This window comes from Chanos chanos, chromosome 5, assembly GCF_902362185.1.
Source record: "Chanos chanos chromosome 5, fChaCha1.1, whole genome shotgun sequence".
Taxonomy (NCBI): Eukaryota; Metazoa; Chordata; class Actinopteri; order Gonorynchiformes; family Chanidae; genus Chanos; species Chanos chanos.
The window spans coordinates 33,386,272-33,413,487 of record NC_044499.1 but is presented as its reverse complement, the minus strand read 5'-3'; the positions used below and the strand labels follow the sequence as shown (position 1 = coordinate 33,413,487).

The following is a 27,216-nucleotide window of genomic DNA, read 5'->3' as shown; positions in this document are numbered from 1 at the left end:
GCCATGGCACCAACAACCAGATATAACATGATAAAAAGGTAGGTGCACAGAGAGCATCCCGATATGCTGATCATATGCAGGCATACATCACTATATGAGAATAATGTACATAAGTTATTCATTAAGTAGGGGGTTAATCTCTGCTGTGCACACAGTGATGGAAGAAAAGAGGCTGCAGTCAAGACAGCATGCCTCGTGAATTACTGCCATATTTCTAAGCACGCATTTAGAACTTGTCCTACACCGGTCTCGATGCCTGTACCAAAGGACCTTGTATACCCTGTGAAGTGACATCTTCTTAAATTTACAAGCACTGCACAAACATTCATGTGTTCTTCCTTCTGCTAATAAAAATGGCAAACTTTGCTCCATATGTTACATATATTAAATTCTTTCCTATGCAATGTTTTTGGGTTGTTTACTTACGTTCTTACGAAAATTTGGGCGGGAATCGCATAGCTACAGTAATTCATATCTCATATCTGCAAGTCAGGTTATGGGTCAGTACAATCTAAGGAGCATGACATAGAAAACAAGCCCTCGGCAGCTAATGGCGCGGATCTAAATCCATCTGCCGTTTGTGCTTTCATTGTCTGATAGACAACAAAAGGATTTTTCTCTTTTTTTTTTAACCACAGGACAGTAATGCGGTACAAATGTTAGGGCGAGATGCCTGCAGCGACACAGCCCAAACACCGTCTTTGATCACATCCATCCACAGTTGAACTGCAGCGTATGGGGCGGCTGGAAACAGGGATGAAAAAGGGAGTCATAAATAAACAGGAGGAAGTGAAGCGAAGCAGGGGCCGTTCACATTGGAATAATCGAGATAAGAGTGACTCCTGATTAATAGGCCCAAACAGATGAACATCAGAAGAGTTCTATTAGTGGCAGGACAGCGAGGTTCTGGGTACAAAGAAATACTGGAAAAGTGAAAGGGCCAATGCACCGGGACTGGTGTAAACCAGACAAAAAAAATTCCCAAGTCTGACTGCATGAAGGCTTTGAGGAAACTAATTAAATGATGCAGAGGGAAACGTAGGAACAACACACACAGTAAATATGGCACCTGGCCTATATCCCAGAGACTACACAAATTTAAAGTATCTGAAAACACTATCTAAGCAAATGGAGAACTGACTCAAGTAAATATGAGATAACTGAACCACAGGGTATCTGCAGGGAGTGGAATGTAGGAACAAAATTCTGCCAGGATTTGACTGACAAACTAGACATTGTTCTGAATATAAGAAAATAGCTGAATTACTCCCGGGTTTATAAAATTCTTTGGCTTCTTATTAATGTTAGATTCTTAAATAATTATTTTGCTCTCAAATAAAAGAAACACCACATTATAGGTTCTCTTTCTTAACAGTTTAAATTGAACTGTCAGCCTCAATACGCTGCGGGACATCATTCAAAATCCTCTGTGACAGTAAAACTGACAGCACTTTATTCAACAACATCAAAAACACCAAAAAGTTTTTCAAAATTCCAGGCTCTGAAACTGAGATACATGCGCCGTCTTCAGATTCACGATGCCAAGCATGTCAGTTTAATGTTCTCAAACAGTGGAGATCAGTACAATTCTTAGAGTGAAGACATGGAAAAACTTTTACCCATGCCAGACAACGCTTCTCAGATGGTGGGGTGAGGTAGGTTCAGGACAGATAGGTCTAACTGCAGTGCCAAGCCAGTGTGTTCTTTTCACCTGGGGAAACCAAGCAGATCTCACACCTCAAGAATCCAATACACCCGCCTCTTCCTCAACCTAAAGGTCTAGAAATTGGCAACTGGCAGAAATTTTGGACCAGAGCCTCAATAGTTTTTATCAACTCTGCAGAGACTTCTGGTTCAAGTTGAGATGACGAGTTTTGGATTTTATCCATCTCTTTAAATCACGGTCACTGCACATATGTCCCAAAGCAAAACGCATTAGTCATTGTACAGCTTTTTCTGACTTGATCCATATGGGTCATACTGAGTTTAAAGTCACTAAATAAACTGTGTTTCGCTTGTTTTGTTTGCTTTGAGCTTATAGTTAAGGACTCTTTAAGGATATTCCACACAACACTGGCTCTAAATCATTAGTACATGACAAGGCTCCGGAGAGTAATTAAATACAGGTGTGAAATTTCAAAATTATAACAATCATGGTAGAACAAAACTACACAGCTACTTTGCTTGAAGTTTCCTTAAGTGCTGGTCTAATATCAGTTACCAAGACTTTAGCCATGATCAAGGACATGGAAAAACTGACCTGAAACCAGTGGAGGGATAATAAACACTGTTTTTAAAGAGGGATGGTCAGCTGAGGGCTGTCAAAATTCCATTCACTCTTGAAAGAGCATGTTGTGCCCTCTGGCAGCTAGCAGCCACAGGTCATCCATCTCAAAATGGTTAAAACTCTCCCCCCCCCCCTCTAAGCCTAGATCCAGTTAAGAAAGCAAAAGTTGATAACTGTAAAATATTGTCAGTGTCAGGATTGGCTTCATATCATTTGGATTCGCTTTGACAGACACAGACCCTCCTAGACTATAACACTCCTAACGTTAGCCAAAAACTTCATGAAACCACCGGTCATCTCATCACTTTATCTCCAAACATGGAGTGCACATTGATAAGCTAGTTTTTCCCCTAAGAGAGTTCTAACAAGCCAGATAATGTTTAAAAAAAGCCTCAAAAATATTAGTGAAAGCCCCAGAAACATTATATGTTGTCTCATTACTTGAAGCTAAAGCATAGACACCATTTAGCAATGCTAAAAAGATACTACTGCCTGCAGCTGTTAAACTAGCTGAGACCACACTCAATATACACATGAAAGATGGTGTCTGTGTGATACAAAACAGTAAGAAGAGCAGATGACACGACCTCTGACATTGTTGATCAAGTTGAACGCTTTAAACTTTCATTGTTGTTTACCAAAGCCTAAAGCCACAAAATCATTTCCTCTTCAACTTGACAAATCAAAGGATATCAGTGGTCAAGCACATCTGGTTGCTTTGTTCATGGCTGACACAAGAACATTATGTGAACATATACTGTTGTGCAAAAGTATAATGAGAAAAACGACTTAAAATGAAATATCTAATGTTGATGATCACTTTTTCTTTGAGCTGAACTGGAGATTATGAATGCACATCTACACTGACGCTGGTTCAGTGGTATTGAGTAAATGACTGATGGCTCACATCAACAAAGAGAATCCTGACACACAGTAGACAGACTGCATCACACACAAGGATGTGCTCCCTCTTAAAGGAATAAGCTTAGGGTATGTAAAGAAGTGTACGATTCTCAAAAAAAAATAAAACACACAAATTTGAACGCTTTAGTTTATACGACGACACAAAATGTTTCCTTGTCTTCCATCTACTAAGATGATGTCATCAACAAAGACTGAGAAGATGAAGAGTGAGAATATGTGGCTTAATTATTTTGGTCAAAACGTACCATTAGTTACAATTCAAATCAATGGAGACAGGGGATGGTGTTCAGACTGACCTGCTTGGCCTTGGATTTGGTGATGGTATCTGACAGAGGTTTCTTCTTTTCCTTCACTGCTGTTTTAGAGAAAAGTTCCACAAACTCTTCAAAGTCAACTGATGGCTCCTCGATCATCTCCCACACCAGAGACGAGGTTGCATCCCTGAGGAGAGAGACACAGAACCTGAACAGCTGGGTATTGATTTGAGAAACAAGCAGTCCAACAGAGGACTAGACTAAGATTCAATTATAGCTAGTTTTCAGCCTGTTAGTATTGATCTCACAGCACAAAGGGTTATGGGTTCACAGGCTGGCTCATTCAATTCCTGTCTTTGCATATAGCAGTGAACTGAAAGGTGCTGGTCTATCACAAACACAGTGATTCCTGTTTGTGTTAGAGAACACTAACAAATCAAGGCTACAGAGTTGTGATTAATGTCACTGACAAATTTATGTAAACTTATAACATACACCTATTCCTAATGTTTTGTAGCATTACTTTTATCAGTCTATGTTTAAAACAACAATTTATATGAGAATGAGAATGAAAATGTCAGAAAAACAGTTGAACGGCATGAGGCATTTAGTGGCTTTGTTACTTTTTCGCATGAAGCTGTATTCTGGTCCAGTAGAGGGGCTTCATGGGCCGTGGAGGCTCCACCACTGCCTTACGTGGTGCTTTCTCCTGGGCCATGCCCAGAGCATACAGCCCCAGGGGCAGGGGGGGTGGCAGAGAGCCCAGTCCAGAGGGAGGAGGTAGGCCACAGGCACCTGCAGGGAATATGGGTAGTGGAGGTCCTGCACTGCCTGGAGGTGGTGGGGGTGGGGGTGGGGGAGGTGGAGGTGCCGCCATCCCAGGTAAGGGTGGAGGTGGCGGTGGTGCTCCAAAACCTGGGAGAGGTGGGGGTGGAGGGGGGCATGGCACTTGTCCTGGTAAGGGTGGAGGAGGTGGAGGCGGGCAACCTGGTAGGGGTGGTGGAGGGGGCGGAGGTGGTGGTGCCCCTGTACCAGGTAAGGGTGGAGGTGGTGGGGGCAGTATTCCTGGTAGAGGGGGTGGAGGAGGGGGTACTGCTCCACATGGTAAGGGTGGTGGTGGAGGTCCTGCAAAGCCTGGTAATGGGGGAGGTGGTGGAGGTGGAGGGACAGGTAACCCAGACGGTACTGGTGGGGGTGGAGGCTGAATCCCGCTCTGCTGCTGCTGGCATTTACACACAAAGCCCTGGCCCACTTTAGGAGAGGCAGGGACTGTCTGTTGGGGGGTGACCTCAGAGGCACCCGTGGAAGGTGGCAGCTGGTCAGCTGAAGGCACTTTAAAGCTAAAGCTCTCCTCCGTTGGAGATGTTTGTACAGATTTGACTTCCAGGCTCTGCAGCAGGGTTTGCTCTGTCTGCAGGTGCACATGACAGACGTCCGGCAGCAAGCTGTCGTCCCCGCCACACTCCTGGTCCTGTGTGAGAACGTCCCTCTCCACAGAGGGGTATTGCTTCTCCAGCTCAGCAATCTTACTGCGCAAATCTTCTATGGTCTGTTCCAACTGCTGAATCACACTCACATGCTCCTCCTTTAACTTCACAGTCATCAATACAGACTCCTCCTGCCCAGGGAGTGAGAGACAGAGAGAGAGAGAGAGAGTCAGTCATTCTGCTTTCTCAAGACTACTTCTACCCCTTGAGCAAAAATAACTTCAGCCCAACTGAGGGACAATCACCCTAAGTGAGGGCCAGTTACTGCCCAGTGTGAGCGTGTTTTGTGGGTATTCTGGCAAAACACTGGAGTGGTCTGATGAAGTGCAGCTGGGCAGACTCACAGAGGACAGGAAGAAAAACAAGGACAGATGCCCAAAGTGTCCCAAAAGTGCAAAAAAAAAAAAAAAAAAGCAAACAAAATTTGTCCCTCCCCAAGGCCAGTACCATGCTTTTCCCAACACGCAAAATCATCAGATCTGACAAATGTGATACACCCACATCTCAGGCTTAAGAACAACAGGCCCTAGGGCTTTTTGGTAACAGAGCACCATGGGAGTCCAAGGGAGGCTACAAAGGGGGAGTCTAGACAACTGCTGCTGCTTGTGGTGGGTGCCTGAGGAGACTGGGGTCAAACAGACTGAGCTCAGCTACAGCATACACTAACACACTACACTAACACCTAACAGCAGTTTAACATGTTCCCCCCTCACCAATGGTAAGAGGATACCATGCACCTCTGTGTTTTTAGAGAAGCAAAAGATATGGAACAGTATACAATGGCTTTTTGGGGTTAAAACAAGCAGAGCTCACGGAAGTCTCAAGTGGAAAAAGTTAAGAAGCATAATTCAGGATTCTTAAGTCCAAATTGTTCTGCCAGACAACCTGTTCTCTACCTGGGCAATCTTCGGTTAATCAGAAACACACAGTTGTTTGTGGATGCAAAAACAAAAAGCAGCTGGCTGCTCACCCTCGAGTAGCAAATTTGAGAACAAGAAGACGGCGCGTTTCGCAAGATTTTTTTTTTTTTTAACATTCCCAAAAGGACTGCCCACATTACACTATTAAACCTCACATATTACATAACATGTGGTGTAGGTGCAACTATACACCAAGAACAACAATTCATATGACACCTCTCACATGATCGTTTTAGAATATTGTTTTGTTTTTTTTTTTTCATTTCTGGGGCAGCTGTAGGTGATTACTCGCGAACCATCATGAGGGCATACTTTATTTAAGACACAAATCAATCAGTAGAAACATTAGGATGACAAGTCGGTATGGGGAAAGCTCACAACAGCCAGTCCTGCGTGTCTTCAGCTCGGCCCGACAACACCAACTTTATGCAGGCATTGCCCTCTACAGTCATAAAGCACACAGTGTGCTGCAACAGAGTCAGATTCCAAACAGTGCTCGGCACTTCAGCTCTTAAATATGGGTGTCATCAGCTTTTATTTTACCACAAGAGGGCAGCATTTTCCACAGTTAGTCTTGTAGCCTTCTGAAGGAACATGGAGTAACACCATGCCATGTCTGCTGTGTTAAATGGATCCAGTCTCTCAGAGAGTAAGGTCACTAAATTTTGTCTGGGTTGAGTTGCCACTGGATCATGTACCTGAAGCTCCTGGACCTCTTCCTGCTGCTGCTTCTTCAGTGCCTGAATCGCTGTCTGATGCTCTGAAACACACACACACACACACACACACACCATCATCAGAATCCAGACTATTTCCACCACTCATGTGGTTGATTAGGCTCTCTTTGAGTTACTTAACAAAAAAGGATGGTATCATTTTAGTACATGAAGGATTAATATTTTCATCCAAGTTATTTTAATTCTTATTATTCTTATTTAATTTAATTTAATGGTATGAGGAAGTGACATGGCTACTGAAAAGGTCATGATGAATAACGAATATTTGCATAATCAATAATCATAACCTCCACATGATGGTATCACTGACCATAGAGCCAGCACGGTCATGTGATCAAGACCATTAGTGCCCGATATATGATTACAAGTTCCACAATGAGTGAACATGAAGTTGTATGGACAACAGTCTTTCTGAATAAAATGAATTAATCAGAAGTGATGTTCCTGTATCATGAAATCATGACGAATGACGGTAGAAATATGAAATATAAAAAACATCCAACCAGCTATTCAAAAAAAAAAAAAAAAAAAAAATCAAACTCCTTGCCAAAACACTGAGCCTTAAACACATTCAGTCTAAAGGATAAAATCAACTTTTCTTGGTATATGTTCCTTTGAAACACTGCCATTAGGGCAAACCCAATCTTAAGCAATAACGTTACAAATTCATTATTTTGAACCATGTTTGTGCCCAAAAATATGCATCTTCCTCATCATATCTCTTTAGTTTGATGTGAATAGTACATCTAACATCCGTAGACACTGAGGACACAAACAGATCATAAATAATTATGAAAGTGTCTTGTTGCTTTGTTTATTAGCATGTAGTTAACCCCCCCCCCCCCCCTCGCATGTCTGTATTGTGCAAGCTGATCATTACACGTTTCGTACTTCTCCTGGTTCTGAACACTCTGTGCAGCATAGCTTCAAACATGTAAATTAGTGACACCAAGAGAGGGGAGAGGAGGGGCGCAGAAATGTGGAGAACCTCTATTCAACCCCATCCGGATGGGCTGTGACTCATTCCCTGTTGCTATGCAACCACACATCTTATGGTCCACATAAACACACACACAAAAAGAAAGAAGGAAATCATACAGGAAACGGAAATGAAACGGGAAATAGGTTTTTTTAAATGTGCATCACATCAACACATGACTCTGAACAAGAGTCCGAAGGTGACGGCCATGAGATGACAGAAATGAAAAAAAAAAAATTTAGACAACATTAACTTACTCACCATCATCATCCTCTACTGGTAAACATGCATGCAGTAAGGAAGAAATATCCAGTTTAGACATACGTCCTACAAACAGAACTAAGTCTGTGACCAAACAAACCCAGAAAACAAATGAAGAGAGTTGCCTTGGGGATGCAAACCCAGGTAATATTTTTTTTTCCTCAAGACAGTCAGTAGGAGTAGGCTGGCATGCCCTTAAAAAGCTCTTTGTTTTTGGAAAGGTGAAGAGAGACTCTGCATATTTTAACTGAGCTGTTTACACGCTTTCTTCAGCCGTGCATAAATCTACCAACAAACAAAAGCCAGAGCTGTGGGTCTTTAGCAGAGACTACAGAGAAAGGGGCTATCAGACGAAAGCACACTAATGACTGGGGCAACTGCATGAGAGGGAGAAAGACGGGGAGAGGGAGGCAAGAGAGAGAAAGAGATAGTGAGAGAGCAAGTGACAGAATGACCGAGAGTGAGTGGGAGAGAGCGACAGAATTTCCCATATGTCTGAGAAGCCTTGAGAATAAGCACATACCCTCCTCCGTGTATTTTAGCTCTGGTCTGTCATTCGCTCCTGGTTTGGGAGGCCATAAAGCCTTGAGGTGGCCCGGAAGACGACCTTCAAAGTGCTCCAGTGAGTGTGGGGGCTGACTGACAGCTGCCCATGTATACAACTGGTCTTGCTGGGGGTACAGAGAGAAAACATCAAAATTAAGCAGAGTCAGATGTGGCGGACTTCAAACTGAGAAGAACTGTGATGGGTGGAGCACAGATTACAGTGAAAGTGTGGAATATGTAAAGGCAGCATGGTAGACTCTCATAAAAAGTCAAATAAAGCAAAAAAAAAAAAATAAAAAAATAAAGAAGAGAAAAACATCAGGAATAAAGTAGAGCAATCTGAAGACTGTTTACATAAGGAATATGACTCACAAGCAAAAACATAAATTCACACAACATTACAGGAAGTGAAGCCAACACATGGTCTCGATCTGCTGAAATAGCTGCTTGAAAATAGCTTTGAAATAGTTCTGAGCTGCATCCGATAAAACAATCATCACATATTAATCAAACAAAAAGGAAAATATCTTGTGAACTGGTCAAATTCCTGGACAGAAAGGCAGAATGGGAGCTGAATGCCTGCAAGCAATGATGGTACTGGCAATTTATATGAATCTACTTTTTTGTTCTAAAGTAAAAATGTCTAAATGGTTTGATTTAGTACAAATTTGCTATGCATTAACACAGAATCTTGAGAACATGCATATGCATGCACACATGCACGCACACTATGTCTTGATTATTTTTATTGGCATATGTTTCAAAGACTGTATATAGTTTAATTATGTCATCTAAATTCAGATAGGTGCAGTAATGCTCTGCTTTTCTAGAGGTAAACACCCATAAGGGGAACGCAGTGCGATTTTCAAAGAATATTTACATAAAGATGGACATCATTTAATTACCCAAGACCGTAACAAATGACCTGTTTATCTTCACAGAGATCAGATCATGATGGTTAGCAAGATTTAATCAGAGCTCTCCGTGAGAGGGACGGGTATAAAATTACCAATAAACTTTCAATAAGACCATGAAACAATCTCTATGAAATCATCACTTGGTACAGCTTCAGAGAGAACAGTCACATAAACAATTCACAGGAAATCATTCTGATGATTTGTGCTGCATATGAGACAGGCCTAGCTGAGTAGCATGGGGTTAATGGAAATGCCACAGGCTAATCTGTAGCCTGCTGAAGCTGTATAGTTGCTAGCTTTTGTTAGCAGTTTCTATAGGCTAACCTACATGAATCTGCTCTGCTTGTGTTGTGTGGAGTAACTGCAAAGTGGTGTTGTGTTGTGCGAGTGGTACGGCTTTAAGCTAACGTTCATATACAGTTGTGCCAAGACCAAACCTACATGATTTTTGTTGCGTGGAGAAAACGGCATATTGTATGATGTGAAGTAAACAATTTACACCATAGGCTGACCAACATGAAATAGTTATTGGTCAGTAGCGTTGTTAGTACACAGCAGTTACGTCATTGGCTAACCTACATGAATCAGCTCTGTGTTGGTCAATTGTGTGCTCTGTGCGTAAGTGATTAGGCCAACATGATCTGGCTCTATGTAGTGTGGACTTATTGGTTAATTGTGTCACACTGAGAATGTGTTTATGCTGTGGGCTAACCTACGTGAATCAGCACTGGTTTGTATTGTGTGGAGTAATTGGTTAGCTGTGCAGTGTAGAATCAGTCTTTATGCCATAGGCTAACCATCAAGAAACAGCTCTGGGTTTTGTGGAGTAATTTGTTAGCTGTGTAGTGCTGTGTAAGTGTTTGTGCTATAGGCTAACCCGGGTGAATTGGCAGTGTTGTGTTTATTTCTTCAGTAGCTGTGCAGTGTGGTGTTGTGCTATAGGCTAACCTGTAAGTGTTCAAACAGGCTAGAGTTTGTACGGACGGTTTGTTTGAGCTTGAGCCAGGCCATGTCCAGTCTTTTAAGTCTCTCTTGGTCCTGGCGAGGCCCTCGGACCGACAGCAGCTCCTGTAAAAACTCAGGGACCTGAGATGGTCCTGTCCAGTCGGGCATCTCCTTCAGCATCTTGGACCAACTGCTTGTCGAACCCCCCAATTGACTGCTCATCCCCTCAACCTTCACCGTTCATTCTTACAGAAACTTATATACAGACTTTGATGTAAAGATATTTCTTTGACAAACACACCCTGCTAAAAAAAATTCTGCATGCAAACCCTCTCATTCGTTCTCTCACGCACACTGTAAGCTACACCTCTGCACTGTTAGAGGCTCTAGAGTCCTGCAGCATCCCAATGACCAGACGAAAGCAGGGACAATTTTCCTCTGCAAAACGACCTTCTTAAATCCGACATTTATCCTCTCGAGCTTGTTCTACTTCTCTCAAGTTTTGACTCCTTCTGCTCTCCATCTGTGTACGTACGGCATACAGAGTCGCAGCTGCCTCCTGTCCTTGGGCTTTAATGCTGAAATCTCCAAGGCAGCACATCTTCTGCTATAACTAAGAATCATATAGCCTCCAGTTTCACTGAGGCAGCCTCCATTTTGGCTCAGTGTGGCACTATTCCAGCCTGGTGTTGCAGTGCCAGAGATCCACATGCTCAGAGCCAGAATGGCTTCTATGCTGTCCCTGCAGCGCTCTGGCATGCAGAGGGATCAGATTCCTTAATGACACTACTCTCTCTGTGCAGGGTGGGTTGGGGAACAGGAGTGAGGGGTAAGGGCGGGGTGCAATGATGTGGCAGAGGACGTAGTTGGCACAGTCACCCCCCCACCCCTTTTTTTTCCCTCTGCAGGTTTCTGGTTGTCCTATCAGACACTTTGTGCTTTTCTGAGTGGCCAATTTCACATCAGGGATCATAAATAAGTAAGAGAGGAAAAAGTGCTGAGTACTCACTTTGGACAGATAACATACAGCTCAGACATGTGTCTGTGTGTCAGAGTGAGGCACTGCAATGGTGACTCTGCTGCCCAAACACAGACGCATGCACACAGACAAACACACACAGATATATACCCCATGAGACAGCCAGCGTACCTCACGTGCAATTTTCTGTACATAGCAAAAAAGCCAGCTCTGATTGCTCACAGTCAAACTCAACCTTAAAAGCCGACACAGTCAACATGCCTTGAACAAGCCTTGAAATGTACAGCCAAGTAATAACTAACACTAATAAAGAGTGATACATCATTTTATATCACCTTATTCTCCAGACTGATAAGGAGCCATGAAAACAAAATGAATAGGTCATAATTCTCACCATATTTTTACTCTCCCAGTCCCTCCCCTTTCCCATGTCTCCTCAGTGACATTCATGTATGACAGAGTAGTGGAAATACAGAGTAGCAGAAACAGTCTCCCATGCTGCCGTGTTTTCTGTGTATCTCTACAGCTCTGAGGCATACTGCTGCAGAGACACTTATGCAAATCTCGCTCTGTTTCGTCAGCAGATGGCACTCTCAGTGCACGCGTATGTATGTGTGTGTGTGTGTGTGTGTGTGTGTGTGTTGACTATTCTGGATGCTCTGGGAATAACACTGAGCTATTTTCAGTCAAATTATTTCACAAATGCCCAGTAAACAGGTAAGTTAAGACAGAGTATCGACATGTGTCTGTGACTTATCTATGAGAGGGAGATTTAAGGTCTGAACTGACATAGGAACAGTTTATGTGAAAAGACAAAAACTAGTTAAGAGCAGCAGCCTCTGAATAAAACAACTGCATCAGTGCAGATATTAGGAACTGTTTACGCAACGCTATGCGTTTCAGGGACTTAAAGGGGAATTTCACTTACACTGACACATAGAGCCATTTTGACAACTGCACCAAGGTAATTAAACATTTCAGATCAGTATTTAAATATAAATATTTTGACCAGAATTTACCAGGGTTTTTTAACTGTTTATATTTTGAAAAACACTTCATATATAGCTATAGACAATGTCTTAAGATTAATAATAAAACATAATACTTGTGGGGGGGGGGGGTTTGGTGTAAAATACATAAATAATATATCTACATATATATAAAGATATACGTATTTGATCTAAAACTGAGGTCCTGATGAATCCCAAAGTGTGACAATGATCCCACATGTCAGTTAGGGTGAGCGGCCCCTTTAAGAACATTAAGCCTCAGAACACTAACACACATCAATGGTTATTGATATTTTTTCTATATTTAGAGGGCAAAACACATTTGACAAACATCAATACACCTAATTTTCCAGACAATCAGACCACCAGATGAAACATAAAGAAATTCTCTACTACATACTAGCATTGAAGTTCTCTGCTCACCCTTCTTTCTTAATCACCACCTCAAATGTGAGAGAGAGGCTGTGAGTCTTCATGAAGGACAACATATAGAGCAGCAAGAGACACTGGTCCATTAACACAAGTTTGCTCTGAAATGAGCTGTGATTGGATCCTTTTTCTTTTTTTTTAATGAGTTCTTTTACTCACATCAAACTTTGGTGGAATCTGTGTGGTGCTGTCACTGTACTGTTCTCTGAAACAGTCACTGAAAGGCAGAAGCAGACCCATGGCCAGGATTCGGGAACACAACCGCTCAGCTTCTTCTACCTCTGTCTCTTCCTGCTGCCTGAAAAACTTCTCCAACAAAGTACGACCTGATAGAGAGAGGAAGGGGAGACACAGATGACATATCCATGTTAAGACATAAACTCATTTGTGTGCAAACAAGAAATCAGCTTCTGTTATGCCTTTTATTGGCATGGATGTAAATCTTTTTACATGAACAACATTTTATTGAACCGAGAGAGGGGGAAAACTTAAATTAGAAGGATCAGAGAGGGAGAGAGAGACGGAAAGTTCTATTACTGGGAGAAGAAGTCCCTTTATGACAATGAAAAATTTCGTAGCACCTGAATAAATAGTGCCTTACGAAAACACATGCGCTCTGTGCGGTACTCTAGACATTCACTCTGTATACGAAAGCAGAGTGAATTTCCATTCAGCTCTGTCAGACTGTACTATGACTCATAGGTTGTGCTGCAGTGCTCTGCTCCCTTCACAGCCACACAGTGAGACCAAATGAAGAGAATGAGTTATGTTTCCCTGAAAAACAAGCCCCAGTGTTCTGTAACAATCGAGACATTTCTGCATCGACCCTCCTGTCCTCTCCAGAGAAAAAGTGTATTGTCACAACAACTCCGTGTAGCCTAACAGCTGTTTTTAGGCTTCATATTTGAGACAAAAACTGTCAGCAACCCCAATAACTCATGCAACTCAAATTCGACACACAAATACAGAACGCTGTCCCTCTCTAACTAGCCTTGCTGCTGAATAAACAGGGCTAATTCTATTAGTGTCGGACCATTGGCTGCATTAGTCAATATTTGGATAAGAGGACTTAGTAATGCATGATTGTCCACATCAGGATAAACCAATTCTCTAGCCACTGTCCTCACACACCTTGCTGCGGAGACAGGGCATGTATCATGTACATTATTTTTTCTGAAATAAAAACATGAAGTGAATAATACCCATATTTGAAACACAATTTTGCACAAGGGGATAAACTGATGAGTGACATTTTGTTAATATTGAATTTTTTTTCTGGAATGGCATCTCTTTTGTTCAAGACATTAGAGCATAATGCAATTATCCCATACTTAATAATGCATGATACTTCAATTATTTCTGTACACCATCCATTGTATTATGTCCTGCATTAGGAATATTATACATTGCATGATTATTATAGAAGCTAGCAATACTCATTACTCTATATACTTGCAACTGATTGCAACTATCTTGAAAAGCCATTGAAAAGTTAACTAAAAAAAGCATTCATGTATTAAATTTTTTGTTTTCTCAAAAGGAGGGTTCTCAAAGGGTGAAAACTACATCAACAAGCAGTGAAAAAGCCTTTCAGGAGCTCAAAAAACAAAACAAAAATAAAAAACACGCTGATAAGACAACTGGGAATGATGCTGATGAAGGAGATGCATGATGAAGGAGATGCATGATGGGACATGCAGTTCAGCTCTGCAGACCCTGAACACTGGGCTTGAGAAGAACTAAACATATTTTGTTTTTCCTTGTTTTCTAAATATAGTTTAAGCCATACATCACTAAACTGACACATTCAACTTGTAAAATGCATACTTTGAAAGCAGGAGACGACAGATTTATTTAGTAGGTCCTCTACCAGGCAGGGATTTCATAGAATGGCAGACCAAGTAACTGCTTGGGAAGACAGTTTCTGCTCCTAATCTTTCCCTTTTATTAAGCCCTGTTAGCTCTCTCTCTGGTGCACCATCAGTCTGTTTCTCTGCGTTTTCTCTCGCTCTCTCTCTCCTCATTGTGTCTGTAAGTCTTGTCTCTGCTGCTGTCACAGAGCTAAGCCATGTGCTTGCTGCCCCTCCCCCAATCCCGGCCCGTTACCATGGTGTTTGTGCTGAGGGGAGAGAGAGTAAAAGAGAAAGACAGGAGGGGTGGAAGGCAGTGAGAGAAAAAGCAAGAGGAAGACCGAGGATGTTATGGCTTGAATGCATTTCATGACAGTTTGTGACAACAAAAGCCACATCTAAGTTCCCAAAGCATCTTACCAAAAGTGCATCAGTCCCTAATTCACAATGGACAAGTGTTAACTACAGCATATTCCTCTGTCTATCTGACTGTCTCGGTTTCTCCTTAGTGTCTGTCTTTGAACATTGCATGATGACGTGTTAGAGCTTTTTTTAAATCAACATTATAATGAAAAAGGCCGGTGCTTAATATGCTAAGCATCTCTGTCTAAGGCAGTTATGCCATGAAGGGAGAGAGTGATGTCATGATGTCACTAATCAATACAGGGAGGAGGAGGTCCTCAGGGCATGCTTAGCTACAAGCCATCTGTGTGTGTATGTGTGTGTGAGAGAGAGAGAGAGAGAGAGAGGACTGTAAACCATGCTTCATTAAAGCCAAGCACTAGGTCTATTATGACTTAGAGAATGCAGCTCATGCTTACTGTACACGCTAAACTCCCAGAAATGACTTGCCTTTCCCTCTAGACACCATTGACACCCCTCCCCCACCCAACCCCACTTACTGTATACAGTAATGTGTCTGTAAATATAACAGCAAAATGCCAAAAGCCTGATACATTCATAAACTGAAATATTGTAAACATTTTCAACAAACAGTCTTTTAGAGAGAAATGGAAAAAGGAAGGAGTCTGTTTATAATATGGATGAGAAACACACCAGATCCTGGTTTGCTGAGTTAATTCCAGTATACTGCAGCTCTCACAGTTCTGCTGTCTCTTGTCTGCGAGGGCAAAAACAAACACCAGTGCCAACAAAGCACGCACTCAACCTGCAGCACCACAAGGACACCATAAACTTCCCTCTGGAACAAACATGAATAGGACAAAGCAAAAGGAGCTTTTCTATTTTTGTTCCCTCCCCTCCTTGTCTCTCTCTCTCTCTCTCTCTCTCTCTCTCTCTCCCTTTCTCTCCCGAGTTCAGCCTCGGTGTGTAACAGGGCATGACATGCCACACCACAGTCTAAGAAAGAGCCCCAAAACAAAACACGACACTGTCCAATTAAATTTCGATTACTGAAGCAAATGCCTACTCCGTACCCAATCACTGAGGAAACTGCATAATGTCCAGCCAATCATTGCATATACTGTCTAATTACTGTCCAATCATGGAGAACAAAGTGTAATTACTGACTACCCACTGAGGACACGCTCTCGCTACTGTCAAACCCCTAAATATGAGCCTGTCTCTGCCTATTAATGATGTCTCAGTCACCACTGGGCTGGCTATACATGCTTAAAGAACTGCCCTAAATATGGCACATAAATGGCTTTGGGCTAAAAAAAAAAAAAGTGCCAGTATTAGAACGTTGAAGTCTCATGGCCTAATAACAGGATGTCAGATGTGGCAAGCTGGACCTACAGGCACAGCTGCTGTTCTGTCTCTTTGGGCAAACAGGACTGCTCTTTACTGTGAGAGGAGATAAGCATGGATGCAGGTAACTCACTTATACTACTAAGTTTTGAAAACACATTTTTTAAAATTAATTTCAAATGATCTACTTTGAAATTTGTACGTATGAAACAGATTTAGATGACTTGTTGAAAGTAAAATGACACTTAAGTGCAGAGTAATTGTAGCAGGTTATAGAAACTAACCTGTGAAAACATCCTGAAAACTGCACGTGGAGACATGTCCGCAGGAGGACCGACGTGTCGGACACAGGGGCTGGCTACCCCCTCTGATTCGCTCTTGCGAGCCACCGTACTCCAGCCAATCAGCAGAGCCTGCTTTAGGGGGAAAGGACGCGAGCTCTTCGGTCCAATCCGCAGAGCGACTGATTGGTCCTGTGATGCTATAGGAGCGCTGGCGTTTGACCCGCCTGCGCTCCGCCCGCTGCTCGGCCTCCTGGGGCCGTCGTGATAACAGTGGGCTGTGGGACGGGGACGGGGCGGGCGAACAGGTGGGGGAGCTGAGTTGACGGGTTGTCGTTTTGATGTAGGAGGGGTGGATAGGGGGATAGGGTTTGACGGATGGGCTAGCGTTGGTCGTCAGCGTTGATTTAAGCAGGCGGGTAGCCAGTGGGCTCTCCTGGGGCCACGGATAGAATGTTACACTGCTCTTTCTCCTCTGGATGACTGGTTCCTCCTCCATACTTTCCTCCCCAAGTTCCACAATACTGGGGCATCCATTCTCAGTAAAGCCCCCCTCAGTGTCACTGTCCGTACCTGGTTTGTCCTGCTCGTCCAGGGGGGAGGGAGGAAGCAGACTTAAACCCTCCTGCTGCACTTCCTTGTCAGCCTCTTCCGCTACCTCCTCTTCCTCCACTGCCTCTACAGCACTCTCAAAAGAGGCTGTGAGGTCAGGGAAGCTGGTGGTGCTGGTTGTCTTGGTAACAGGCGTCTCCTCTATTCCCTCCTTGTGCTCAGCTGTGGTGGGGGCCAAAACAACACTCTCACGCTCAGTCTCTGGTTCTTTTGTCCCGGTTGCCACAACCTCAGCAGCATTAAATGCACAAAGATCTGTCTCCAAGTTACTTAACTCACTGTTTACAGCAGCTACGACCGAGGGACACTCCTTTTCCCTTTCTCGCTCTCTCTCCCTCTCTTTCCTCTCCTCCTCCTCCTCTTCTTTCTTACCCTCATCCTTCTCCGGTTTGGCTGCCTCGAAAGAGAAGTCAAGCTGAGTTATAAAGCCATTCTCTCTTTCTGGCAGTATTTCGAGCACGCTGAAGGGTTCCGAATCGGGGGTTGGGGTGCTTTTAGCCTCAGAAATTAGTCTGCTCTCCCTCCCCCAGCCCATTTCATCCACGACAGAGATACTTCCACCCTGCTGCAGCCTAATGGCCTGCTGGATATCAGCGAGCAGATCCTCCTGTTCTGCCGCCGAATGGAAACTATAGATATCCGTGTCGGATCCAGAGCTGGCTCTGGGCCCTTCTGGAGCATCCACGGTGCTCTGCCGGCTGTCGGCGTTGATACGAGGCCTCTCGGTCTCAGCGTCGGACTGCCCCAATTCATCGGCGCTGATGTCCGGAGTTTTGTTTCCCACCGACTGAGCACTATCCAGCTCCCCCTGCGAGTCCAAAACATCTTCCTTAGAACCTCCGATCAGGCCTTTCACCTTGGACAGGTTCTTACGCTTCCTTATGTTGGAGAACACAGACGATTTCGACTCCGACTTGCCTTTCTTCTTCCCTCCGTCACCTCCTTTGCTCTGTTTACCCTGCGCCTTCTTGCCGTGAAATCCTTTCTTTGTGCCGTCAGGCTCCCGGAGGCCCGCGCCATCGTCGGCAGACTCTCCTCCCTCCCCCGCTGGGGCTCTCTTTAGCTTTCCGTCCTGGTTGCCCATGATACGCAGGCTGCTCAGTCTCTGATTCACATTCAGGCCATGTCTCCTGGCGGAGCTGTGAAGCGCTGGTCTGCGCGAGGATCCTTCTGGTGATTGGGGCTCGTTTTCCGGAGAAGAGATCAGGGGAGAGGACGATGCTGATGCAAATGACTCGTAAGGCTCCTGGTACTCTCTCCCTCCCTCCTCTGTTGCCTCTTCCACTCTGCACAGCGAGGCGCGGAGCGAGCATCCTTCAGGAGCATGCTCACTGTAGTCTGTGCACAGCCCCTCCCCCTCCTGATGTAGCTGCTGAGGTGGCTGCTGATGGAGCTGGTAGCAGTAGTGGTGCTGGTAACGTCCCAAACTAAGCACGCTCACGAGTCTCTGACAGAAAGGTGTGTGGACCTTCCTCTCAGGCAGGGCAGGGAGCAGAGATTCCATTGTCTGGATGGGCTGCATGGTGGATCTGACACAGCACTCAGTAATACTGACTAAACAAACATAAACAAAGCAGCCATGTGGGCACAGTTTCATTATACAATCACATGATATCAGCAATTTAACAATGTCAACTGTGTACCTCACATTTATAGGCAAAATATTTAATACAGATATGGGTTGTGATTAAAATACTAATCATTGCATTTCAAATGATATTACATTAAAACAATAATTGGCATCCAACAAAAATATATAAACCACTATGTACTGCTTTGATGACGCAAGACATAGTGAGCAGAAAAAAATCTCTACTGTTCAGTTGGTAACGTTAATTATAGTAATAGTATTTGTAGCCGTCCATGTCATGAGCGAGATGATAATCTGTCAGGTCTATGGACTGTTAGCGGGTTTAACGGCGTTTCAAGGGATTTATACACATGGACATGTTGTAACCATGTGGCTTAGGACCAGGAATCGGTACGCTCCATTTAAAGACATTCAAATTACATATTCTCGGTATTTAATTTGATTATTTTCACTATTAACATCACTGTGACCATACTTTTTTAAACGATTATTTTACGTAATCAAACAACCCTATTGGGAAAATACGGAGCTGGATATTTTGCAACAGGAGTAAACCAAAGCAGTAGGCGACTGCGGTATCAGTTGAATTGATTTCATTTGGACTATTGTTTGTCTTCGTTCAGATGATTGGCCCTGAAAAGTCACAATATCATTAAATCCTGGAAAGAGGAAAAAACTGTTGCGACACCTTCTCTAAGGGTAGAAACTACAGCTGTGGCGATTCTATTAAACACTTGAGCATTTATCGCGTGACCTGGGGGTTATTATTCCCTTAACACAGCCTTCACCTACGTACGCAATAATGTTGTGTTGAGCTTTGCTATTACTTGGTGGTTGTATAATTTATTAAAAGATTAAAGGTTTGTCGAAATAATTTCAGAATGTAAAGCAGGTTAAAGTAGGATCAGTCCACGGAGTACACGAGAACGCTGTAATTATCATGACCCTTGTGGCATTCTCCAGTTACTTATAAGGCTTGTTGGTTAGTCTGGGGTCAAAATTACCACAAAAATGTCCAGAGGATAAAGCTACACTGTTAATAAACGGCCAGTATAGCGCAATCCTTTCCGTAGACAGTGAATAATAGAAAGCAGTGGTAGCTTGGTGTTGAAATTGTTAACACACTTGCCTCATGTTCGCCTCCTCTTGCACGCATGCCAGTCCACGCTGAATCAGAATGAGGTTTTGAACGAGCTGCGTACCTTCACCATTGTGAGGTAGTAAGTCAATAAACAACCTTAAAATGCACTCTTAAAATTCATCCCACTGGAGGGTTATGTCGCCACTTTTGCGCAAACCACTATCTTAACATCTTGTTAGAATCTCACTATGCAATAAAGTGAGCTACTTCTTCGTTTACGACAGAGCAATTGGACTTTGTAGAATATGCTGAAACTTTTCACAAAAGTGATTCATCACAGACCTGCTCACATGTCAGCCACCTGTGGGTGATAGGCGATGAGCAACTCCAGTTTCCCGCGATGAGACGCCAGTCAACCGTCAACCGCTATCCCCGCCCCTCTTCATAAGAAAATGGAACTCACAAAACAGATCTGTACGGTTATCAGAGGTATATTATATTGTTTTATTTTGTCGTGTTTTGGTTTGGTTTGGGTTGCTTTGTTTGCTTATGCAGTCACAGGTATGGGAGAGGAAACTTCAGGGTTTAATTTCGAGGAATTAAAGGCCTTCTTAAAAGTCTTACGCTGTGGCTGATTTAAGGTCAGCTACCTGTACACAATCCTAACGTTAACCGTTGCAGGAGAAATGTAAAAAAAAAAAAAAAAGTAAAAGATGTCACATTAGCGCATAAGGGTAACATCTATAAAGTAAGATAACAAATGGAGTGCCTTCCTTTAGTTTGATCCCATTGTTTAGGGGGGTCTGGACTCGTTTAGATAAGAACCAAATGCATTACGACTGCACATTGTTTTCTGAAATGCTGATTAAATTTTAATGTAGCATAAATATGCTTGTAACAATGGAAACCACTGCACACAAAATAAAAAACAATGAACAATGAATACTATATAATGAAGAGTATTCTCTCTTTCTGGCACAGTAAATGCGCATCGTTAAGAAAATAACTTCAACTAAATTCAAATTTCCTCTGATTAGAGTGCATTGCCTCTCTCTCTCTGTCTGTCTCTTTCCCTGCGCGTGTTGTGTATATGTATTGACTTTATTTTAAGCAAAACAAAGGTGTAATGTCCAACAGAATGTAGAGACGCCAGTTAGCTTGTGTCATACCCCGCGCCCTCTACCCCCTCCCCTTGTCCATACTCTCCCGTATGTATTATAGATGGCTGGTGTCCAGAACTGCCTACCCAAAATTAAATGCAATAAAAGTCACTGGACAGAGAATTTACCTGTTTTGATATATCGCCATCTAGTGGTATTTTAAGGAAAAGCATTTCAAATTTGATTTTGCATCAACAGGTGGTACTTCAGTGGAAAACATTATCAAATTCACATACAAGTAATCACATAATCGAATTCAGAGTTCTGTATATTTAGACAAAATCATATCTCTCTGAGTAAAATGGATTAATTGAAGAGATTAGTTATAAACCAGAAAAACAACAACCCTAAATATGGTATGGCTTTTAACATGTTCTGACAACTCCTGGAACACTGGAATCTAAGCAACGCAAGAGTACATAGTTTCTAGCATCCAGTGCAAAGGGATAGCACTAAGAAAACATGAGAAAATGTGAGATATGGAAACCAGTTTGACTTAATGGTGATGGATTTCTTCTTGTGACTGAATCATATATTCTCCCTAAGAGATCAAAATATTAAATCAATTACTCATCGCATTTTGAGCAGTATATTCATGGCCTGGTGTCCCACACTATTGAGTTCTCATTTTAATCAGTCTGAATTTGATCAGTTCAAGATCCTCTGCTCTTAAATAAAAATGCTGACTGTCTGCACACTATCTGTGGTATTCTGAAGATGTGGAGAGTTTAAAGAGATCAGTGAAGGACATACTCGTTAAGCTTCCATTTAAAAAGGGATTTGAGAAATATGAGTATCATCACAATTAAAACCATGACTCCTCAACCCACTTTACATTCATTCATTTTTAAGCCGCTTATCCTAATCAGGGTTGCAGGGGTTGCTGGAGCCTCATTTGGCAATGGGCGGGGAAACACCTTGGACAGGTTGCAGGGCAGACACACAGGCAAACACATTCACGCACACATTCCATTTAGGCAATTTAGTATCTCCAATTCGCCTGACTCACATGTCTTTGGACTGTGGGAGGACACAAACCCACGCATACACGGGGAGAACATACAAACTCCGCACAGAAAGGACCCTGTCCGCAGGGGACATTTTCCTGGAAAAACAAAGCCATAGGTCTCTCCTGTCAGGAGATTTACTACTTTCTCTGAGTTAACTAACTCTGAGTGTTTGCTAAACCCGCTTTCTGAAATACCCCCCTGGCCGGCAGTCAAACCCAGGACTTTCTTGCTGTCAGGTGGCAGCGCTACCCACTGTGCCACCGTGCAGAACTGACATCTCCACCCACTCTGATGGATGTTCACCTACAGCTGTGCCAGGGATATTGTCATAATAACAGTGAGGTGTTCATCTTTTTCCCCCAAACAGACAGTTACACCATTAATTCTGTCTGTAGAGGCAGCAGAGAGGTTGGATCTGCCCCTGATCTATGACAGAACTCAAACAATCCAGATGGACAGCCAGGAACAAAAAACAACAATAGCAACAACGCAGCATGGCAACACAACTCAGTCCCTGAATTGTGACAGAACACAGAAAAGACAATTGGACAGCAATGAAAAAAGGTCAGAACTTCTGATACAAAAACACCAATTGAGATAAGTTACTTTCAGCATATACTTTGAAGGATTAGACAAATACAAGATTTGGATTGAATATGTACACCAATGTGAGAAACCATAGCATATTAAAAAGTGGAGTGAAAATAGAAATGGTTGCTGATAAATTGGTGGCATCATACAGTGCCTAAAAACTGCAGGGTAGTTGTAATTAAACTTTTTCACCACAGGTAATCACAGGCTCCATATCACATGTTCTAGCTCTGAATTAAAACGCAACTTTGAAGTGATCAGTATTTTGCGCTAAGAGTGTTTGTCAGTTGAAGCAATCACATCCAAAAGCAGTTTCTTCATTACAAGCTGAATTGTTCAGACAACACTGACAAAATGTTGTCAATCATTTATACAGTTCAACAGTGTATTCCCTCCATAAAGAGCTGAAAGGAGAGATGTGAATGGCATAGGAGAGGATGTAGCCTATATTCATACCATACTGGGTTTAATCAGACACTTTGTGCTCAGAGTGTGGAGGACTTAGTCTAGTCCCTGCAGGCTGAACAGGGTTGTAACCCAACCACCCAGGTGTAAATACATCAGTGGTCAACAGACCACAGTCTGCTCTAGGTTAATATCAGGGTTAGTGGTCGGTCAAACTGATCAATGGCATTTGTGGGTACAGGAATACCAACTAATATGTTTGGGCCGAACTCTTGCTCCAGTCTCCAGACACAGACACAGACACACACACACACACACACACACACACACACACACAAAGACACATACACAAACACACACACACACACACACACACACACACACACACACACACACACACACACACACATAACACTCCAGAGTTAAACCTTGTACTGTGAAATGTGTATTGGTTGCTCTGCTGGCACCGGTTCTCCATTGTGTATTTTGTGAAGGTTCAGTGATTAATGGACGTCTCACTTTTCTCCCACCTCCCCCCATTTTCTGCTCCAGTCACACATCTAGTGGCATGCTCTCATGTTTCCTTTTTCATGACGCTCAACATTAGTGTCGCTATTGCACTGTACTGACATCTAGTGGTTAAATTGTGATGTTCATTTTATGAGAGAAAATCCACAAAATGTGAGGGAATCAATCGTAAAGATTTAATGAGAAAAATGAACTGCAACAACAATCCATCGAGAGGTAACACTTCATATTGAGTGTGGACTAGCTAACATGAACTAATACCTTTGTATATATGAACAAGTCATGAACTCCTGTTTTCATAGTCAATGAACAGTTGATTTCCACAGCAATAAAATGAAAGCAATGTAAAATAATAATCAAGATTCTTTTTGGTGAATTGTACACTTCCTTGTATATTACATCTTATGTTACACTTGCTGGTAAAAAAAAGAAATATATAACAACTCAAGAATGGTAAATTCACCAAAATGAAAATAACTGCATTGCTTAAATGCAGTTTTTAATTGTTCATTGAATGTGATCAAAGATTTACAAATACAGTAGTTCATATCTTGTTCAAAGTTTAATATTATTTTAAAAAATATTAATTAACATTAGATAATCAGCAGTTAATGTAAAGATTGACCCAACAAGAAATAGAAATTCTTACAAAGCAATTGCAATGTGAGTCTGTTACTATGTACAAAGACACACAAAGTTTGTGATACAACATTGAATTACATACTTCACAGTTCGAGACTTTATTTTTTTGTGAAGCAGAAACATCATCTCTTTCCACCTGCAAACTAATCATCCATTAATAAGGCAAGTACAGCCGGGAGAAAAATCATATTATAAAATCAACATGCAAAAGATTAAGCAACCCCCTCACTCCCTAAAGTTTAACATTAACCAAAATTTAGTCATCTATATATTTAGCAAAATACCCCCTCCCCTCTTCAAACCCCCTGATACAAAATGGGATTAAAATCTTACAAACATTTCAATCACTATTTTTGATTCTGCTGAGATAAAGATCTCACTCTTTTTAATTGATCTTCTCAGGAGCAAGCAAATGTTTCCCATGTATAAGGAGACTGGGGCTATTGTAACAAGGGACAACTGTAACACACATAGTTCGTCAAATCAGTCAGAAACTAGAGTGATGACATTTACTCTGCACATGCTCTGTGGGGTTATCTGGCTTCTGGAGAAAAAGAAGCAGAGTCATTTCTCCTCAGAAGACATTTTCAAAAGATTTTGAAGAATGAACTTCACTTTTTGGATGTACAGTATTTTTCTTCTGCTGTGTTAAGTTTTGATGCCTGTGAATGTAAAAACATATCAATTTTATCTCTAGGTTGCTGGTGAAAAATAAACATGAATGACCCTTGGTAATATTTTAGCTGCTCGCTAGCATACAGCATTTCGTCATGGCTTAGAGACAATTGTAAACCTGTTACAATTGCCGCCAAGCCACATGCCCAAATATAAACACCATTTTTCTCTGTGTTTACATGCTTTCCTGTTTCCAGAACATACTTACTTAAATTTAAATTGGAATTTTTAAAAGACTGTGTTAAATCAAAAGCACTATAAACATAATTCATTTACACACGCTTTCTAATCTAGCAGTTCATCAATGAACAGACAATTTTTGCAATCGATAACTCATGTTGATACGTGTTCAGAGAATATTTGATATGTGTGAATATACTTCTGCAAAAGTTCTTTTCATTGCCAGTTTGTCTTTACAGTGGATTCAAATTGGTTAGATGTTATAAGATCTGGCAAAAGCAAAGAGGACATTGTGACTAGTTTGCTCGCTGGAAACCCTCATTTCATGAAGTTAGAACAGAGAACTTAGAGGAGGTTGTTTCGTTACAGTATGCCTAGGTTCAAGCTCATTAAGATGGATAGATGGCTCCAGTCAATGTCATTGTTTGCTTTGAATGCATACAATGTCTGACATCTAAAAGAATGAGGACCATATAAGGAAAAGTAATGTTAATTAACATTACTAAATACTATAGCAGTAATGTGATAACTTTGGGGAGAGCTTTTACATACAGTCACTTATTTTTCAAATGTCTGTTACAATTGCCTCCATCTTGGGGGTTACTGTAACACTCTTGACTTCTTGCACTAAATTCAATATTATGGTCATGTCTTTCTCAGTAAAAATATATTAATTATATTAATTCATTTGTGCACATACACGTGTTTCATATATCAAAAGATAACTGGTGTATTTGAAGTAATCCATGAGTTATAAGGGAAAATGTAAAAAACGTTACAATTGTCCCCAGTCTCCCCTAATCAAATGCCATCAACCTCACTTAGAGAACATTACTTATGAACATTACTTTTTTTGTCAATGTAATATCTTTAAGATGGAGAAAAAGCATTCTTTTGGTTTTAAGAGCTGTTTAAAATCCAAAAGCCACCAGTCAAATCTGTCAGCTAAACGTTTTAAAGCATTTTTAATTAATTCAACATTCCAGAACAAATTACTTTCTAGTGGACTGGACCGTCATCTATAGACCTAATAAAGTTATGTAGGGTGGAGGTGGATTGTGTCAAAAGGCAACATTAAGATAGATAAGCAGGTTTTCTGTATGTATATGGCAATGTTAGAAATTCTTCAATATTCATCAAAACATCATTTCACACAGTGAAGAAGACTATACACTCAGACATAAAAAATACTTTGATCTGTCCCTGTGGAAAAAATTGTCCCCATCATACTACAGTACGTAAAATTAAAATTCACTGAGTGACATTGTTTACATCAGAGCAAAACAGATTTGAAAATGTAACCAAACACTGCATTTTTCTTAAAAATACATCAAAATATCTATTATATGCAACTCATTTAAAGCAAATTTTGTAAGCACCTCTCTGTGAGTACAATCATTGGAAACTGTGAAAAGAAAATAGTCACAGCTCAGTTCCATGAACAGGTCCATGGATCTGGTTCTCTGTGAGTCAGTGGTGAGTGTTTGATTGGATAAGATGGTAAAAGAGACAAAAAAAGAGGCTGGACAGTGACGTGCAATAATTTTCACAAAAATGTTTTTAACTAAGCCATACACAATAACCATTAAGGCGAACATGCTTAACCAACAATCATTTGGTGAATCTGTCATTTTTAGCTACATTTTTTGTATTTTTGCAAAGAGGTCATCTTTAATGGCTGAAAAGTGAGGCTGAGACAATTTAGCATGAAAATGCTTGTTTTTTACACCACCACACACAATTAGGTGCTGAACAAGCAAATATTCTTACTGGAAAATGAAGTAAACTAGTTGAATATGTAATAATATCTAGTCACTCAATATATTTGTCTAGTGTCTGCTTGCTGAGGGTTGCTACCGATAATTTGTTGCTAGTTTGTGAATAAGTTCCTACACTCCTGTTTTTTTGGTGTGACATAGCCTCTAGACTGTTAACTTTGGTGTTCAATTTTACTATAATTTTGAGATAACAGAGGTTTATTTTAATGATTTAGTATTAAACCTTATTTTATGAAGTTTTAAATTGTACATAACAGACAGAGTATAGGTATCAAAAACTTTTGAATATAATCAAACTAATTTTACTGAGTTACGAGGTTTTTGATGCCCTTAGCATGCGTCATACAGATATTGTGCGTCTTTGGAAGTTGTATAATTTTGAGTCACTAGAGGGCAGTATTCATCTATAAACAAGCTGATAAGCGGCGGGTGTTAGATGGATCATGT

General features: G+C 41.6%; 1 protein-coding gene across 1 annotated transcript in view; it reads right to left on the bottom strand.

Annotated features, from left to right (window-relative positions):
* Positions 1 to 18,212, bottom strand: part of fmn2b (formin 2b) — a 50,097-nt gene extending 31,885 nt beyond the window's left edge. Inside the window, exons 1-8 of the mRNA XM_030774889.1 lie at positions 17,501 to 18,212; positions 16,520 to 17,290; positions 12,835 to 13,001; positions 8,373 to 8,520; positions 7,850 to 7,861; positions 6,571 to 6,632; positions 4,089 to 5,083; positions 3,508 to 3,652 (exon numbers count right to left, since the gene is read on the bottom strand). Coding sequence (XP_030630749.1) covers positions 3,508 to 3,652; positions 4,089 to 5,083; positions 6,571 to 6,632; positions 7,850 to 7,861; positions 8,373 to 8,520; positions 12,835 to 13,001; positions 16,520 to 17,290; positions 17,501 to 18,212 — 3,012 coding nt within the window. The remainder of the gene's footprint in view (positions 1 to 3,507; positions 3,653 to 4,088; positions 5,084 to 6,570; positions 6,633 to 7,849; positions 7,862 to 8,372; positions 8,521 to 12,834; positions 13,002 to 16,519; positions 17,291 to 17,500) is intronic.
* Positions 18,213 to 27,216: the final 9,004 nt, after the last annotated feature.